At 31.3% G+C, this 18,886-nt stretch overlaps 2 protein-coding genes across 2 annotated transcripts; both read right to left on the reverse strand.

Moving 5' to 3' along the window:
• Positions 1-2,213: 2,213 nt before the first annotated feature.
• LOC149386924 (uncharacterized) lies at positions 2,214-3,549 on the reverse strand. The gene has a single exon (XM_089623713.1). It carries the CDS (start codon positions 3,511-3,513, stop codon positions 2,632-2,634), a length of 882 nt encoding a protein of 293 aa, XP_089479839.1. The 5' UTR covers positions 3,514-3,549; the 3' UTR covers positions 2,214-2,631.
• Positions 3,550-10,947: 7,398 nt separating this feature from the next.
• On the reverse strand, positions 10,948-12,218 carry LOC149386925 (uncharacterized). Its single transcript, XM_089623785.1, has one exon. It carries the CDS (start codon positions 12,098-12,100, stop codon positions 11,207-11,209), a length of 894 nt encoding a protein of 297 aa, XP_089479911.1. The 5' UTR covers positions 12,101-12,218; the 3' UTR covers positions 10,948-11,206.
• Between the last annotated feature and the right edge of the window lie 6,668 nt (positions 12,219-18,886).

Consider the following 18,886-nt stretch of genomic DNA (forward strand, 5'->3'; position numbering starts at 1 on the left):
AGTGTTGATGATTTTTGTATTTGTAGATTTTAAAATATTTTTATTTTATTTTTTATTGTTTATATATGAGTAATTATACAAACTGTATTTGTTGTTGCTTTGCTTTTATGGTTTGTTGATTGTGTCTGAGTTCGTTTTTGGTACATTCAAAGAGAGCTGATTTTTTTTTATTTTTTCAATTTGTTATGATTTACTCTCATATATTAACTCAGACATTGTAGGATGAAGACACGTGGTTCGCCGTTTACATTTAACGTCTAAAACAACATTTAACGTCAAAAACACTAAAAGCGTGACGGAGAAGCGACATTGGATACTTATGCCGCGAAAAAAAAAAAGTTTGGGTACATAAGTGTAAAACCCAAAAACTTTGGGCACTTATACCGCAATTTCCTCTTGAATTAATTTAGTTTAAGAAAACAGCGAATGCCTTTTTCTACGAGGATATTGTATAATAATAGTGTATTACCATAAGAAAATTTATGATCTTATCCCTATACTGCGAATTTCTTGTTTGAAGGATTTTCCTTAAAAATTAGAATGTTCACTCAAGTCTCTGGCTGAAACATAAAATTTAAATTCTTCTAGAATGAGAGAGAAGATAGGAAATTAAACTCTCGATTAAAATGGTAGATGAGTACAGAGTACTAAGTTAATACACATGCACCGAAGGTGAGAAACTATTTCAGAAAATAAGTTAATACCTATTTCTATGAGATATAATACCATGACAAATATTCTTAGACATATTAACATCTATGACACGGATTTTGAAGATTTAAATTTCACATTGAAATAAATTATAACAGTATTAATAATACATAATAAGAAAATTTTAATTGTGCATTATTAGTGTAATAATATAAAAATCAACTTTTAAATCTATAAATTTGAAATGAGAACAACATAACATCTAATAGACGATGCCCTTTCGGTAGATTATCTCGTTAGTATCTATTTTACCTTTTTTTTTGCTGAAATATTATATATCACGTGGTTAAGTCATCATAATCAATATAAAAATTTAAAATAATGAATAAAATACTTGCAAGACAATATAAGAAGTATCTATTTTACTTGGTTAAGTCATCATAATCAATATTAAAATTTAAAAAATGAATAAAATACTTGCAAGACAATGTAAGGTCTTTCACAGCTTATTCAAACGACATACATGGTTATATTTGGGTGATTGAGAGTCTAGTGTACAATGAAGCATCTCTAGTGTACAATAAAAATAAATATTTTTATAAGGGGAGTAAACATTAAAAAAAAAAAACGGATCATTAGATAATTAAGGTTGACATAAAATAATACGAAAGATAGAAAAGCACTTTGATCAATGTCATTAGCAATTAGCAAATACCATTTGACCACTCATATGATTATGATTGTATAGTAAATCTGATAAGATAAATATCGATATCAGGGCAAATTAATAAACTTTATCAATCGTTGATTGAAAAATAAAATATAAACAAACCAGAGAGATTAATTACCGTAACGTTTTATCACAATGAACGAACTGTTCTTCGGGTTTCCTCAATGCTTAGCGAAATACTGTTCTCAATCAAATGTTTTGCGGGCATGAACTCAATATTCAAGATCTAAATAATTTGCGGCGTGTCTTCGAAAAAATAATAATATGCGGCGTGTCTCTAAGAGAATAATGCGAGTGTATAAATAGGGTTAGATTAGGGTTTCGATTTTCTCGTCCTTATCTCTTTTATGTTATAATCTTGCATTTAACCAAATTACCTTTCTAGGCTATATGCAAATTGCAAGTAGTGGTGCATTTTGCTTGTACCAATTTTTAATTTTTATTCACACATTGCCTTTAATAATTTGAACATAAATATTTATGTAACGAGAAAAACAAAATTTAAATAACATTGTTTACGAGCTATAAAATTAGCATAATACAATTTATAGATTTGTAAATCTAAAATGTGTATAATTCAAATAAAAAGAACTCTTTATCTTCTTTTAATACATATATTTATATCAGACAGTAATAAGTTTTAAACTGAAAACTAGAATGCACATCTGGAAAACGACACACTTCCAAATATAAAAAAAACGACATTCCTGAAAATGACACGAATTAAAACGACAACAAAAAAGAAGTTATCATATAAGTTGAAGAAATCAGAACACACTTACATTTCACCACTATAGCACGCAGAACTGAGATAAGCATGAGAACGTTATCGTTTAGTCAGGCAAAAAAGAACAACTGAGATTAACATTTATACACATATGGATAGAGCAAAAGGCAAGCGTATTACAAGTACAAATTAGAAACATATGTACGTAATTATTATTACACAACAGAGGGACTACTAATTCTTGATTTATCGCTAGCGATGGCTAAGAACCAATGTACAAAGCATAAGTAACATCAATCTTATTACGTTATATAAGTTATTATAGCATATTGCATTCAAATAATATATATTTCAGTTACGTTGTCCCAATTTAGTGTCTTAATTTTTATACAACTACGTCACTTGGAGGTTATTTTTTATATTTTATTTATTCATATAATATAATTATATGGAACAATGTTTTTGGTAAGGCAAAAAATTGGGACAAATTATTTGCTTTCCAAATAATAACGTTATTATCATTCTATGAAATGCTTTTATTCTCTTCGGGCTCGGTATCCTCTTTCTCTTCATTCTTCGCCAACGAAAAATACTCGGCCTTCATGCCATAACTTTTTGCCAAGAACAAGTAGTAGAGGACTCCGAAAATAGAGATACCCGTCAAGAACCAACTGAATTCTAGGTTTATAAGGGACTTCGCACGGTGAAGCGACTCTTCTCCCGAACACTTTGCAACTTTTCGACCATCTTCGTTGTGCAAGAAACAACCTTTAGGCAAGAGCCCCGGGGTCCACAACATGAACCCCATGACAACAAACCAAACCCCTTGAAAAAATATACTCAAGGACCGGACAAAACTCACCACAAAACTCTTTGGAAACCCGATTCCCATCAGGGTCGTGATGAGCGAGACGAGGATAAGAAGTTGTAGAAAGAAGTGGTATTGGCCTTCGGGGCCAGCGTGGTCAGTCGAGTGAAGGTGAAACAAAATGAGCTCTTGAGCGAGGGCCATCGAGGCCAAGAGGTGCGTTAGACCTCGAGGCACGGTTATTTTAGGGCTAGCTCGGTCGAGCATGACAAGGAAAGAGGCGTAGATTAGTAGGGCAAGGGAAATCGAGGCGTGCTCGAAGGTGTGGAGGTGGTTGGATGGAATGGTCAGGTCGTGGTCGAGGGGTTGGTGCCGGTGAGGGCTTATGAATAGCTCGATGGCTATGGAGGCCGTTGAGCCCGTGATGATGAGGACGGGCTCAGAATATCGAAATTTTTTTGAGGGTAATGGGAACCAAAGCGGCGCGGCATAGGAAGATGGACGGAGAGCGTACAGCTTGATGTGGTTGAAGAGATGCCATAACCCGATTACCAAAAACCCGATCCCCGGAAATATGTGACCAAGCATAGACCCCATATTGTGAGAGAGAGAGAGAGAGAGAGAGAGAGAGAGAGAGAGAGAGAGAGAGAGAGAGGTATATATATACACATACACATACATGTTTGCTAAAAAAAATATAGTACTTATAGGTGGCAGGGTATAATTACTTTATTCTATTTCGAAACAAGGAAAACAATAGAGAGCAAGATCATTCAAATAGAACTACGTTGCTGATTAAGTGAGGGTTTTGTCATTTTTATCGTTTATGAATATGACATGCTATGGTTTACTTTGAGATTGATTGTAATCCTTCTCAGCAAAACCGACTTAGTACAACAAACTCGGGGTAACACTGTTATAATTTCTACGTAACTGTATGAGTATAACTATTATTATTATTATTATTATTATTATAAGTCGCATTTTTCTTCAGGCTATATATTATTGGGTGATTTGACTAAATAGTCGATTTAAAGTTAAGGATTTGTCTAAAATTAGAGGAATAACCAAAATAGACATTAATCATGTTTCAAAAACAAAATTTATCTTAAGATTAATATTTTTGAAAGTGATAAATTGCTTATAATATATAATTGTCAAAACATTTAATCTTGGTGTCAAAAAAAATTGGACAACTTAATTTTGACTACTTTATTGATCGATTAGTTTTAAATGATTATTTTGTATAATTTTTCCTTGTATCATATAGCGCCTAGCATACGCTAATCCCAAATGATTAATTATGTACTCTGATGAATGTATATTGTGTCACGTAGCCAATTGTTATAAATTGACAATTTGGAATCAACAACGAGGCAGTTAATTTTCAACTAAACTTATATATTGTAATAGCGTAATAAGTTACTAAGCTTGTTCTACGGTTTATCTTAGCAAAACTACAACAAACCAGTACCATTAGGAAGTTTCCTTATAATTTCGTCTTAGTTTCTTTTTTATAGATATCATTGTTTATTGGAACAAAGTAACAAATACAAAAGTACTCAAGAAAGTAAAGGGAAAGAAAAGCGAACCACGGATAACTAACATTGACGATAACATAATGGAAGTTGTTAATGTCGTTTTTGAACCTCAACGATTACGGAAAAAAAGAAAAAAAAAATTAAAGTGTTTGATTCGATTTATTTTTAATTGTACCGAAACAAATATAAATTATATCATAAAGAACTTATAATATAGAAGTCTTTATAATTAAAATATTTATTATTAAAATGATATAATTAGTGCTTAATTATTTTTAAGAAAAAAATGTTAAATCATGTTTAATCTGAGGCTGTCACATAAATTTCCGTCAAATTTAACGGACTTTATTTAACGGTGCAACTAAAATCTAATATTATGTATTTTTGCCGCAAAAAAAAAAAGAATTAATATTTAAGTGTATGTTTTCGAAAATATTAGATATTTATGTCGTTATTTTCTCTAATTTGTAGTATGTTTGACAGTACTGAAAATAAGTGTATGTTGTTGAAGGAAAAATAAAAAGGGCGCGGATTTTTCTTGTAGCCCACAGAATATATGTATACATCAATTTTTTGTTGTTTATATAATCATTTGAGTTAAAGCAAATTATAAATTCAATTACAACATATCCGGGGACTTCTTAAATGGTATTAATTCCTTTTGTATTGTATCACAAAAGACTTGTAATTTACTTGATCCTGAGAGTGTTAACCCTTTTTTAAAAAAATGATCATGTGGAATCCTTGACTCTTAAAAGGTGAACCTAATAAATTAGAATGGCAACCTAATAAAGTGTCAGTAATATTTTTTATATATGAAATATCTGTATTATACAAATGACAGTTTAACCCTTACAATTATATAACTGTTGATACATTACTGTAACGGATTACTTGAAGGAAGAAAGAACGCAAAAACCAACAAAAAAAAAAACCTAAATTTTGTTTGATGAGATCTAGTACATTTAATTAATGTAATAATCCTATTATCAAGAATCCAATCCCCAGTAGACGAAGAGCATAGAGTTTGATGTGGTTGAAGACATGCCCATAACCCTATTATCAAGAACCTGATCCCCGGAAATATGTAACCTAGCATAGACCTCATATTTGGAGAGAGAGAGATATATATATATATATATATATATATATATATATATATATATATATATATATAACGCATATGTACTTGAGCTAAAAAAATAGTACTTATAGTTGGCAGCGTATAATACTTTATTCTATTTCAAAACAGGGAAAACAATAGAGAGCAAGAGCATTCAAATATATATCTTTAAAAAAAAAGAAAAAAAAAAGAGAGAGAGCATTCAAATAGAACTACGTTGTTATTAAGTGAGGGTTTTGTCAGTTTTATCGTTTACGAATATGACGGCCCAACAAAATTCGAGGCCTTAAGCGAGAAATAACAATTAAGTCTAAATAAAGAAATAGTTATGTATAAAAACTTATACAATTTGTATTCAATCGTCCCGAATCATAAGTATTAATATGCTCATCGTTCATATTACCGTTAGCACCTCTTTCTATTTCTACCATGTCATCATCATCGTCATATTCATGCTCTTTTTCATCAATTTCTTTGCCTATAGTTGCTGATTTTTTTTTTATGAAGAATTCATCAAAGTCTTTTTTGAGAGTTAACCAATTTATCTTCTCTCCTTTTTTTTCATAATCCGAAATAAATTTTTGACTAGGCATAGTCTTATGTTTTTAAAAAACTCAAGAAGAAAAAAGAAAAAGAACAAAAATACTAAATAATTAACAACCTAATAATTATTAGTCCGAACAAAATAAAATACCTGAATGAAATACCCCAAATTCGTTGCTCTTTCAAAAACACCTGTTGACGTGTAAACCATAATTTCGTCTGACTTTTAGAATTATAAACAGTTGCTTTCTTGCTTAAGTAAACGGGCTTATTTACAACATACAAAGTCCATTATTTACTACATTATATAGTCTAGTGGTTTTGTTAATAGGCAAATAGCTCAATAATGGGCCTTATCACAAAGCTTTTTTTATCTCAATATATTGAGGCGAGGCCTTAGGCAAAGGTCGGGCCTTATGAGTTATGACATGCTTGGTTTACTTGGGACAACAAACTCGGAGCAGCACTATTATAATTTCTACGTAACTTTATAACTGTTTTTTTTTTCGTCGTATTTATCTTCAGGTTATATGTAGATATATATGTTATATATAGCGTCTAGCATCCGCTAATTAATCTATTTTGATGAATTTCTTGTGTCACGTACATTCAAACAACTTAGAATTGATAACGAGGCAGTTTATTAGCCATAAAACTTATACATAATAATAGCGTAATGACTTTACTAAGCTTGTTTCCACTATTTATCTTAGCAAAACTACAACGAGGCAATACTTGATGTTATGCCGTTATTTTCACAAAATTAAAATAACACCTCAAGAGCAAAAAACGACACATTAAGCTCATGCACAAGGCTCAAGCCCACAAGCGAAGTGCTCAAATCAAACTCCCAAAATAAGATTCGCGAAACAACTCGAGATTGTCAACGAGACAATCCACGAGTTATGTCCTGAGATCACGTCGACAAGTGTTCTTTTAAGTCCACGAGACGACTCGAGAGAGATTCAAATTGTTGAAGACTCGAGGAGGCTAAGGCTCAAGAGCTATACGAAGAACGCAACGAACATGAAGAACAAGAAGACCCAAAGCTCAAAGATTCGAAGACCCGAAGAGTCTAATTAAGATCCGAAAACCCAAAGAGTCTAAGATCCGAAGACCCAAAGACTCGACAATCCGAAGACTCAAGTATCCGAAGAAGACAAAGAACGAGAAGACCCGAGGACATGAAGATCCGAAAGCTCGAAGACCCAAAGATTCAAGGACCCGAAGATACGAAGATCCGAAGAACACGACGAGAACGACAAGCATGACGAACGCGAAAAACACAAAACAGAATCATTGATGAGATAAAGACGACGAGAAGAGAAGAACTTCACTACACTTAACTTACGTGCGGTCATAGGGTCCGGCCTTATATCGAACCACAAACGGTTCTGAATGCTAATCCAAAAATGCGATTCACACTTGGTATGATATTAAGAAGTTTCCTTATAATTTCGTCTTAGTTTCCTTTTTTTATTATTATTATTGTTACCTGGAACAAAGTAACAGGTACAAGAAAACTCAAGAAAGCAAAAGGAAAAGAATAGCAAGCCATAGATGATTAACATTGGCGATTATATATTGACCAACTTGGTCCATAGTGATGGAGTCTCATGATCAGGGGCAAAGCTAGAGTCTAAACTTAGGGGGTTAAAGTGAATTGTTTTAGGAGGTGCTAATTTGCAAATTTTTAAGTTAAAAATATAAGAAAAAAATCAAATTTGGGTAAAAAAAAATGTAAAATAAAAAATTTAAAAAAATCGAGGGGTGGCTTAAGCTCATGCTGGACCTTCCATGCCTCCGTCCCTGCTTATCATCTCATCCAAATCTTTGTATTATACCGAGATATACGATACTCATACGTCCGGAGATAATTTCCAACATTTTTATTTTAGTTTGGGTTTTTTAGCAAGTTTATTTGGTTGATTTTGCGGGTGGGAGGGGAGGGCATATTTGATAAACATAAAAAAAAAAAAAAAAAAAAAAAAAAAAAAGGTAAAGGCTGTAAGATTTTTTTCCAAGGAGAAAATATTAAAAAAAATCAAATCATTTTGGACTAATAATGTAAAAAAAAAAAAGGCAATATAAATTTTGGGTTCAAAACAATTTTAAAGTTATGCAACAATGCAAATTGCAAACCAGTTTCATATATGTGGTTGTATATGTGGCTGAGAGGTTGTCGTTCATCATTATAAAATGCGTGTCACAAATAAAACAGATATAAGCAGGGATTAAGACAGAGAAACTCATTAGGAGGTTAATATGAAAAAAAAAAATTAAAGGTTAATTTGTAAATTTTCAGGGTAAAAAAATGTTATATTTTTAAAAATAGGCCAAAAGTGTAAAAAAAAAAAAATGAGAGGGGCTTAAGCTCCCCCATCGACCTACTGTAGCTCTGTCTCTATATATAAGCAGGCTCATAGTCATATTAATTTATTATATTGTAATGTGTGAAGCCGTACGTGTTTTCTTTTTGCATTTTTTGTCACCAAACAGATTATTACAAAATTTGACGATATGCTTCACTACTTTTAGTATTCCGTAGAATATTATTAGTTTGATCCATAAGCTCTTTCCTATGTTGAAATAGAAACGAACATCACAAATTTTAAGAAAAGAAGAGCTGATTGATCACAACTTTCGAATAATTTAAGAACCATGTCATGCATGCACGCATATTTTAAATCGAGTTAGAGAATAGAACTCACTTCCCTCATACGATACTTCACTTGTGAGAACTCACTCGCTTATCATCAAGATAAGACTAGACGGAATAAATCGCAAGCGAGACAACACTCATCTTCAATTTCTTAAATTTACGTTTATGCATGTTTGATTGGTACCTCAATCCACATATATATAATTCAGTCATGGCCAATTAATTAGAATCCACACCCCAAAGTAATTTTTGATGTATTTGAAAAAGTGTATTCTCTGTTTTCTTGATGTCTCCGAGTGATGTTAAGACAAGTTAAGCAATACTAAATGATTTACCATATTAAAACGATAATAAAACTGTAGATCAAGAGACAAGTAATTGGTAACCTAGTTCAGCAAATCGTGCATATTTATGGAGGGATGATACTCCCGAATCCCGATGGAAAGAGAACTTTACTAATTGGTAGAATAGGTACAATGACAGACAACTCTGAATTATCATCTTTTAGATTTTTTAAACTTCAAGACTACCCTTGTGAAGCTCCCCATGTGTTTGAGTTATCCTAACTTTCCACTCAACTCACTCACCAAGTGATTGATCCCTGCTTATAACTGCACATGATTTACAACACCACAAAACAAAAACCTAACTCTGATTATTGCACAAACAGTGATAATGAGGAAAGAATCAGAGTAACATCACACAAACGACAATTGTATTTTCGGCGTGACTGCTCTCTTGAAAACTCTAAGTGTGTAACCCTACTCAAGATAGTAAATATTTTTTTTATGACACATACTCAGTTCAGAGTCCTTTACTATGATTTTCTAATTCAAACATTGAAGCTTCATTGGTCGACCAAAAAAGCAGAGACACTACAAAAAAAAAAAAAAAAAAAAACTATGCAGAAACGCATTAATCCTGATGTGATCAACATAGAGAACATCAATTTTGCCAAATGAGAAAAAACAATCCATCCATCGTAACAAAAGTATTGTATGTGAATTATTAGTATTTCATTATTGGCGACGCTTTACATCTGAATCACATATTTAAGCTCCTGATTATTATAAGAGCAATGTTATTTGACACAACTCACGAGTTGGAACGATCCACTCAGAAGTTGACACGTGGATGTTGATGGACACGTGAATGTTGGTGGACACGTGTCAACTTCTGAGTGGATCGTTCCTACTCGTGAGTTGTGCCAAAAATCATTCCCGTTATTATAACCATGTGAACGGAAGTGATCCCTTCGCAATAATTAAAAAGCGACGGGTCTTTCAATGTTTTGGATAGAAAGTTGCTGTCCAATGACACGCATATGGTCCAAATTTGCATCGCTGTATTGTTTTTTTTTTTTTTTTTATCTTTTTCTATATTTTTTTAAAATCATTAATGAATAGGTCTCCAATTATTGAAAGTTGAAAGCACCACTCTCCAGTAAGAAAGGAAAAATGAGAGAACGAGATAGTAAAATAAATATGCATTATTGCAGACCTCTGGTTGAGATATATATCTTTATGTGGCTTTATAAATAGTAATTGCAACCAAATAAATTCGGTCTAAATATCTATGATTCAAAATCTTGAATATGGTGACCAGGCCCACCGATGCCGAAATTATTTGTGGGCAACACAAACATCTTTTCGATTTTATAAATCAAATAATCGTTAAGATCAATTGGTTAAGATGAGCTAGTTCAGTCCGGCGAAGATACGTAAAAAAAATATAAAAAAAAATAAAAATGAATTATTATAAAACAAATATTATAATTGTGTGATTGAATAGAAGAGTATAGCATAATTTATTACAACTAATACATCTTATTTTAATATGATAAATTCGATATATTATCATAAAATGATAAGCATTTTTCTTACAAACATTATATTTCTTACAATCACCATATGATAAGCATTCATTTCATAATCTGTTTCCAGAAGTCATCCGATTCCATATTTATTAAAGAAAGGATATCAAGTTACCAGCAAGGAAGTAACAAAAATTATGAATTAGAACGGTTGTTCCTTGTATAATTTATAGGGTGTACGTGTGTCATACATATTGATCCAATATCTTGTGTATATCGCTTTAAATAATAAACTTGCTATAAATAAATAATAAAATTAAAAACAAAAACCTTGCAATACCATGAAAAATTCCAGCATAACGTTAAAATTGGCATATTTATTGAATTCAATCATATTTGGATTACATAAACACAATTATTATTACACTTTGCCTCGGGTGCCAAACACAAGGCACAAGTGGGGCCAATATTCAAACGAACACATGCAACGCAAAACACAATCGCCAACTCTTGCTGGCCATGAAACCAACGAACTAAGGCAAAAGCGAAAATAAGAGCACAATACACATTAAATAGTAAGCCAAATTAATCAATGCTTATTAATAATTTTAGACCTTGGACAAGAGTTTCTTATGGGACTCGGTGTCGTCGGACTCAGCTTCCTCTTCTCCTCTCAATTTCTTCATCGCCAAACTAAAGTAATCAACTTTCTGGCCATAGATGGTGGCCAAGAGCAAGTAGAAGTAGACTCCGAAGATGGCGGTCCCGGTCAAGAACCAACTAAACTCTAGATTGGTCAAAGACATGGCTCGGTGAGTCGCCTGGTCCGTGGAGCAGCGAGCCACATGGCGCCCGGCCTCAGTGTTCAAGGAGCAACCCTTGGGCAACAAGGCCGGGGTCCACAACATGACACCCATGACGATGTACCAAACGCCTTGGAACACGATGCTGAGCGACCTCACGAAGCTGACCATGAAGCTGTTGGGGAGCCCGATCCCCATGACAGTCGTGACCAGCGAGACAAGGACGACGAGCTGGAGGAACATGTGGTAGTGGCCCTCGGGGCCCGCGTGGTCCGTGGAGTGGAGGTGGAAGAGGAGGAGCTCTTGCCCTAGGGCGATCGAGGCCAGGAAGTAGGTCAAGCCCTGGGGCAACTTAGGTCGGATCCGATCTATCACTATCAGAAAAGCCCCGTAGACTAGTAGGGCTAGGGAGATCGAGGCGTGCTCGAACGTGTGGAGATGGGTGTTGGGGATGGTTAGGTCGTCGTCCAAGGGTTGGTGTCGGCGAGGGCTCACGAAGAGCTCGATGGTTATGGAGGCAAATGAGCCGAGCGCGATGAGTAAGGGCTCGGCGTAGCGGATCTTTGGGGCCGGGAACCAAACTTGACCGGTGTATGTGAGCGGGTTTAGGACGTGAAGCTTGATGTGGTTGAAGAGGTGCCATAGACCAACTAGAAGGAAGCCAATGCCTGGCAAAACATGCCCTAGCATAGACCCCATGATTTTGTGCTACAATGAGAGAGATAATTTAGGGAGAAGAGTGTTATTATTTTATAGTGAGTAAAAATGGCCAAAAAGGAACTAGAAGTTTTACTTGCATGATTTGGATAGGAAGGAGCTACCTTATATAGAATATTTGGAGTTAGAGGTACTATGAGTTTGAGGCAATTAGTTTATTTATTTATTCTTTATCTTATGATATACAATGTTTTTTTAACCAAATATATGATACAGCCGTGTAATCACGGTTTGGTATAGATATACCATATATATATATACCTATTAATTATAATATGTTTGACAATACTGAAGTTGGTGTATTATTGAAGGAACAATTAAAATGTGGCGGATTTTTTTTGTCCCCATTAGAATATATTTACACATCACTTTATCGTCTTATAATCATTTGAGTTGAAGCAAATTAATTCAATTACAGCATATCCGGGGACTTCTTAAATATGGTATTAATTCCTATTGTATTGTATCACAAAAGACTGAGAGTGTTAACCCTTTTAAAAAAATGATCATGCGGAATCCTTGACTCTTAAAAGTTTAACCTAATTAGCTTAATGATGTCAACCTAATAAAGTGTCAGTAAAATATTTATATATGAACTATGAAATATCTGTATGATACAAATGACAGTTTATAAACTGTTGTCTGTTGATACATTACTATACACAAACAATGGGGGTTGAACAAGCAGTAGTGGATTACTTGAAGAAATAAAAAGAACGCAAGAACCAACAAAAAATACCGAATTATTGTCTGATGAGAGTACATTTAATTAATGTAATAAAATTGTTCAAAAATCCTAAATGCCATTTCCAGGCCGTGTATATAAATATAATATTGAGTTTCACCATTTCACTTTTTTGTATCCAATCAATAAATGAGGCCAACCTACTAGCACTTGCAGGGTCTCGATATAAATATATATATATATATATATATATATATATATATATATATGCCCCGTGCGGACACGACAAAAATATTTAGATTTGAAAAAAAAGAATTTAAAGTTTTTTGAAAACATTTTTATCTTTTGATTAAAAAAAATTATAAAAAAGAATAATATTTGTGTTTAGGGTCCAATTTTTTTAAAAATATTTAGAAAAGTAATCACTGTTCATTTATTGAACATTGATTTGTGTCCAGGTCAATTATCTACTTTATATGTATAAAATATAATGTGAGTGTGTGTGAGCCGTGTAATAAATACATATTTATATTTATTACACGGCTCCATGTGAATATCGATATTAGTTGTCAAATTTATTTTTATTTTTATCTGCTGAAAATATTAGTTGTCAATTATACGGGCAGCATTATTAAAAAAAAAAAAAAAAAAAATTGACTGCCAGCGAGGATATAATATATATTGTGATCCATACTTTCTTCTTTGCTTTTCCAAGAGATTCTACTATATAATTATGTCTACAGACTTGCAATCGAAGATACGTGAATCCATGCAGTCCACAGATTAATACTTTAATTTAGACTCATCCCTAAGATACCATCTAATTCTCATTTACTGCATCTAATTAATTTTTGAGATTTTATAGATATGATGTAGTTTCGTGATACACGCGTGACACAGTTTTGAAGTATTTAAGCAGACAAAATAATGATTCTTCAAAAAACAATTATACAGAATAATGCAATGAATCTTCTTTTTATTTGGTAGTTATTACCTAATACAATATATGCTTCATTCAATGGAAGAGAAGAGACCTTAGAGCATCTTTAATGGTGTTTAGCTTAACAACTTTAAGGACTTGCTTGCAATTAAGAGAAGTGTTAAGCTATTTACTTAACTATTATTTGGCAATTTGGCTATGTGATTGACTAAAGAAATTAGCTCTATAGAGCTACTTGCTTAAGCAAAATACATGGGACCCACTTAATAAAAAAAATTATAGTTTTAACATGTGAAAATTGAATAAAAAAAATAAACAAAAATAGAAATTGATAAGTGGGATAAACTTAAGCAAGATGATAAATTAGCTTACTGGATGATTTAACTTGAATTAGTTGTATTTTGGTATGACTTATGTGGCATGGTAAGCTAATTTGACATTAGCTAACCATTGAAGATGCTCTTACATTTACGTTATCACCAGTGATAGGGGCTAATGTGAAATATTAGTATGAAGGATTATTTTCACACAAAAAAAAAAAAAAAAAAACGTTTGAAATTGCTATATAACCAAGGTTTCATAAATTTTAGGTAAATGACCACAAACATGACGTGACATTCCTAGTTTATCATTTCATTTAAATTAAATAGTGGAGTATTTAGGTCAATTTACGCGTGTAAATACATGGACGTAGTTATTTACCTAAGATTTACGAAACGTGTGCTATATAGCAATGTGAAACTGTAAATATGGTTATATACTTAATGGACCCTTATTGTCAATACAAATACCTATTATAAACTTTTAATTAATTTATTAAACTTTTGACTGTTTACTATTCGTAAAAATTACATTAAAACAAATAAGACTTTCAGTCACGATTTGTCGCATATATTTCGACAAATTAATGTACATCGACCAGTTGCTACTATTTTGAATTTTGAAAATTTAAAAATAGTACCCCTCATTAATAAGTAGTAATTTTACTTCAAAAAGTTAGAGCTTGTTTCAATTTTTCCTAAAAGGAAGGGAAATGAAACAAAGAGCTTGTTTCAAATTTGTCCGAAAAAGAACCAAAAAAGAAGTTAAATTATTATTTTTTTTCTTTATCTCTTTCATGTATATACTATTTTCACATAAATTGTACAAACTTCTAAATTTTATTGTTGAAGTTATTTGTGATCAATTTAGTTAACATGTACGTCGTCAATGACATCCATTATTTAAACACCTTTGTAGTTTGATTATTGAAGAACTATTTGAAATAGCTCAATAGCTACACTCATTTAAAATTATATAATTCAATTCTTTTGTCCTTGACGACTTTGTTGAGTAAATTAAATTAATCATTATAGTAATTCAAACTAACCAAGTTCATCAAAATTAGTCTCGGTCAGACTTTCTTTTCTGAGTTTCGTGTTTGTTGTTGACAACTATCTTAAGTAAATTAAACTAATTAACCATCATAGTAAATTAAACTAACAATTATAGTGAATAAAACTAACTAAAGTTTAGGTATTTTCTTAATTATTTATCAGTCGAGCTACAAATGTAATATACAGTCCAAATAGCCATATGTCTCAAAGATGGTTTTCTTAACTCGAATATTGATTTAATCGACTACAAGTCATCATACAAATATATAAAAACAATCAAAGAGCGCTTGTATACTTAGTGTTGAAAACTTTGCAATTTTCCATCAATTTGTGGATATAAAAAAGGTAAACTTAATATATAGATTACTTTCTAGATTAACAACAATTGCGAATCGCACATCCTAGGCTATTTAAGTGTATATAATCATTCAAAAAAAGGAAATATATTAACTGCTGACATTAAATTACGTCCATGCATCTGTCCTTCTTGAGGAAAGGAGGGATCGTGGATTGTACTATATCAACGTGCATGTTAATTAAATAAAAAATAAAAAATTGAAAATATCGATCACTCTTCAAAAGAGTATATATATATCGTGATCAAGTAAGCAACGTATGGTCAAAGAATTAGTATAATATGGAATGTGACATATTATTTGATGAGTCCCCAAAAAAAAGATATGCATGTCTGCGGTTATAACAAATTAATGGGTGGCTTTGGAGTACTATAAGTTGATCTACACAATATAATATATGTGTTGACATATTGCGGATTCAAAATATATCCGCATTTCTTGGTTGCTTAAAACGCTTTATATATATTGGAGAAGTGCTGATTGATTGCCTAATAAAAAAAATAACAAAAATGTGAAAGTATAGGCTAGTTTAGTGATGATTAAGTAACCCCCTTATCCAATATTATCCGGATTCGAATCGCGGTGGAAATAGAAAATGAAAATAAATTTACAATACAACTAGATATAAAATCAGAAAATTAGGAAAATAAACAACTTAAACATTTTACATTGCTAAATAGGCAACGGTTGGTAAATCTTAGGTAAATAGTTATAAATAATGACTTGACCTAATATATGGAGGTGACTATTTATCTAAGATTTTACAGACGATTATTTATCTAAGATTTACGTTTGTAAATACATGAAAATTATTATTTATTTAAGATTTACTAAACGTTTGTTATTTAGCAATATCAAACGTTTAAATTTGCTATTTTTCTAATGGGCATATAAAATTGGTCAATACTCATAATACCATGAACTCTTGAACGACAACAACTCACGGACATAAGTGGTTCTCCAGAAGGCAATTTACATCAATAAAAATCATTTACGGTTCACCCATAAGCCTGCACGTACAGAATTGGGGGAATTTAATTAGCCCATTTCTTATTTTTGTGGGAGTTTTTTTATTCAATGCATAATTTAATCTGCACAAACTACAAAAATCTTGCTTCATGTTAATTCTTAACATTGGAACATTAAAATCTGTAAGGAAGTGGTGAACTTAACATACATGCTAATCATAAATTGAAAGTGAAATACAGATTTGGAATGAACTGGAAAACAAAAATTCGCTAAGGAACTAAAAATCACTTTAAATTAAAGGTCCAATAGATATATAATCATATTTACAGGTATGATTTACTATTTAGCAAATTTTTAATAAATATTTGGTAAATAGTCAATTTTTGTGTAATTACTTGTAATTAATAATTGAAAATACTAGTGTAAATAGTTTTAAATAGCTATAACTGTAATAAAAGTTGGCTATTTACTAAAAATTGACTAAATAGCTGTAACTGTAATATGTTATATCAAATAAAATCAAAATTTTACTTATCTTTAGAAAGTTTACATTAAAATAAAAATTATGCATACTTTTAATTATCAAATCTTCATGCATTCGCAAATAATAAAATATAATATTGAGTATTTTTATTTAATAATAATATTATTAAAAAATGATATTTTTTTTAACAGTGGTACATATAAAATATTTACAATTTTAAAAAATTAAAGGATTAATACCATCGGATTGTTTGGTTCAACTCAATCTCACGACTATAAAAAACCAAATCAACCCCAAACAATTGTGGTTTGGGTTGGTTACAACCAGAGGCGGTTCAAGATATTAAGGGGCGTTGGGCAATAAATTAAAATGGCCTTTTATCATTATATTCAAAATTAATTATATATATATATATGTATATATATTCTTTTTCTTTTTATATTGTTCGTTCCTGAACTTCATAGGTATTTCTTATTAGACATGTATAATTTTTTTTTTTTATATAAAACTGAGTTTCAAAATTAAATACTAAATATTTATTATTATGACATGACACAAGCATGTTTTATATCATATATAATAGAAATAAATTGGCATTAAATAGTTTTTAAAAAAAATACTAAAAAAAATAATCTAACCAAGATGTTTATCCTTCAAAGTTGAACTCATATTTATTGTACTTCTCTTCACTTCTTGCTATCTCCGGACTCTCTAGTCATTTTTTTTGTGAGGTTTAAATACTTTATATAAGATAATGTAGTAAAATAAGAGAAATAGATCTTGAGACAAATAATGGTAAAACAAACATAATATTTGTATACTTGTATACTTGTTTATAATAAAAAAAAAAATACTTGTTAAGGTTACAAAATTCTTTGAATTGGTATGATTGTCAACGCTTGATTAGTATATGGCTAAAATATTAAACAGTTGATATTAGTATAAGGAGTACTATTTTTTGTATATAAGAGTCATGATGACTAATGTTCACGATTTTCAAAAGAAGAAAAAAAAAAAAAAAAAAGACTAATGTTAACCAATATAAAGACAATTGGGCTATTAAAGATACGTCAAGTATCCAAATTAAATTTAGGGCCCTTTTTCCCCTTCTCTTGAGCCGGTTCTGATTACAATCCAATTTCATCGGATTTCAGAGGTGGATGTTAGGGTTATTCGATTCGGCGGTTTTTATGAACATCTAATATAGCTTTTTTTTTTTTTTTTTTGAGAAACTCTAATATAGTTAGTGGCTATTCTACATAGTCCCTACGCATGAAAAAGGCTGAAGCGAAAATTGATCTCTCTCGTTCGTTACCTTCTGATTTTTTTAACAGGAAAATTTCATTTCTACTTGTGAAAGTACATATAACTCGATTTTTAAAGGCCAAATATCACAAATATGAAAAATATGTGATCGCAGTGATGATCACAATTAGCAGACAATTGCGGGCCACAACACCGCTGTTAACTGCGGTTGACAACTGAAAGGTCAAAAGATTTTATTTCAAAAGTATTTGCCTAAAGGTATTTAAATAAAATTATATATATATTTAAATTTTTTAATTTTAACACATATGAAATAAATTAGACTCACTATTACACATAGAATATAAAATTTTCCTATCAATTTTTTTCTGTCTTTCATGCGGGTGAGCGGGTGTATAACATTCGTGTGGGTCAATATATATATATATATATATATATATAGCGTTTATATTTTGCAAATGCTCAGTGATATTTATAAATAAATAAACAAAATGAACCCCTATTTTATGAGTCAAACAAAGTAGGGTGCACTAATATTAGTCAATCAAGCTAAAGATATTGTATTATAAAAAATAAACCATAAAAATAAAAATAGCTAGGGATATCGTTGAATACAATTAATCTGGAAAGGAAATATGGATAAGCAAGGGAAACGTGGAATTTCCAGGGTGTGCTAATTATTTTCCTGATCA

This window comes from Urtica dioica, chromosome 8 (genome assembly GCF_054948205.1).
Source record: "Urtica dioica subsp. dioica isolate 48M chromosome 8, U.dioica_male_clone48M_v1_H2, whole genome shotgun sequence".
In the NCBI taxonomy this organism is placed as follows: domain Eukaryota; kingdom Viridiplantae; phylum Streptophyta; class Magnoliopsida; order Rosales; family Urticaceae; genus Urtica; species Urtica dioica.

Excerpts from the sequence above, each read along its gene's own strand:
- LOC149386925 (XM_089623785.1), bottom strand. The coding sequence starts at position 12,100 with ATGGGGTCTATGCTAGGGCATGTTTTGCCAGGCATTGGCTTCCTTCTA.
- LOC149386924 (XM_089623713.1), bottom strand. The coding sequence starts at position 3,513 with ATGGGGTCTATGCTTGGTCACATATTTCCGGGGATCGGGTTTTTGGTA.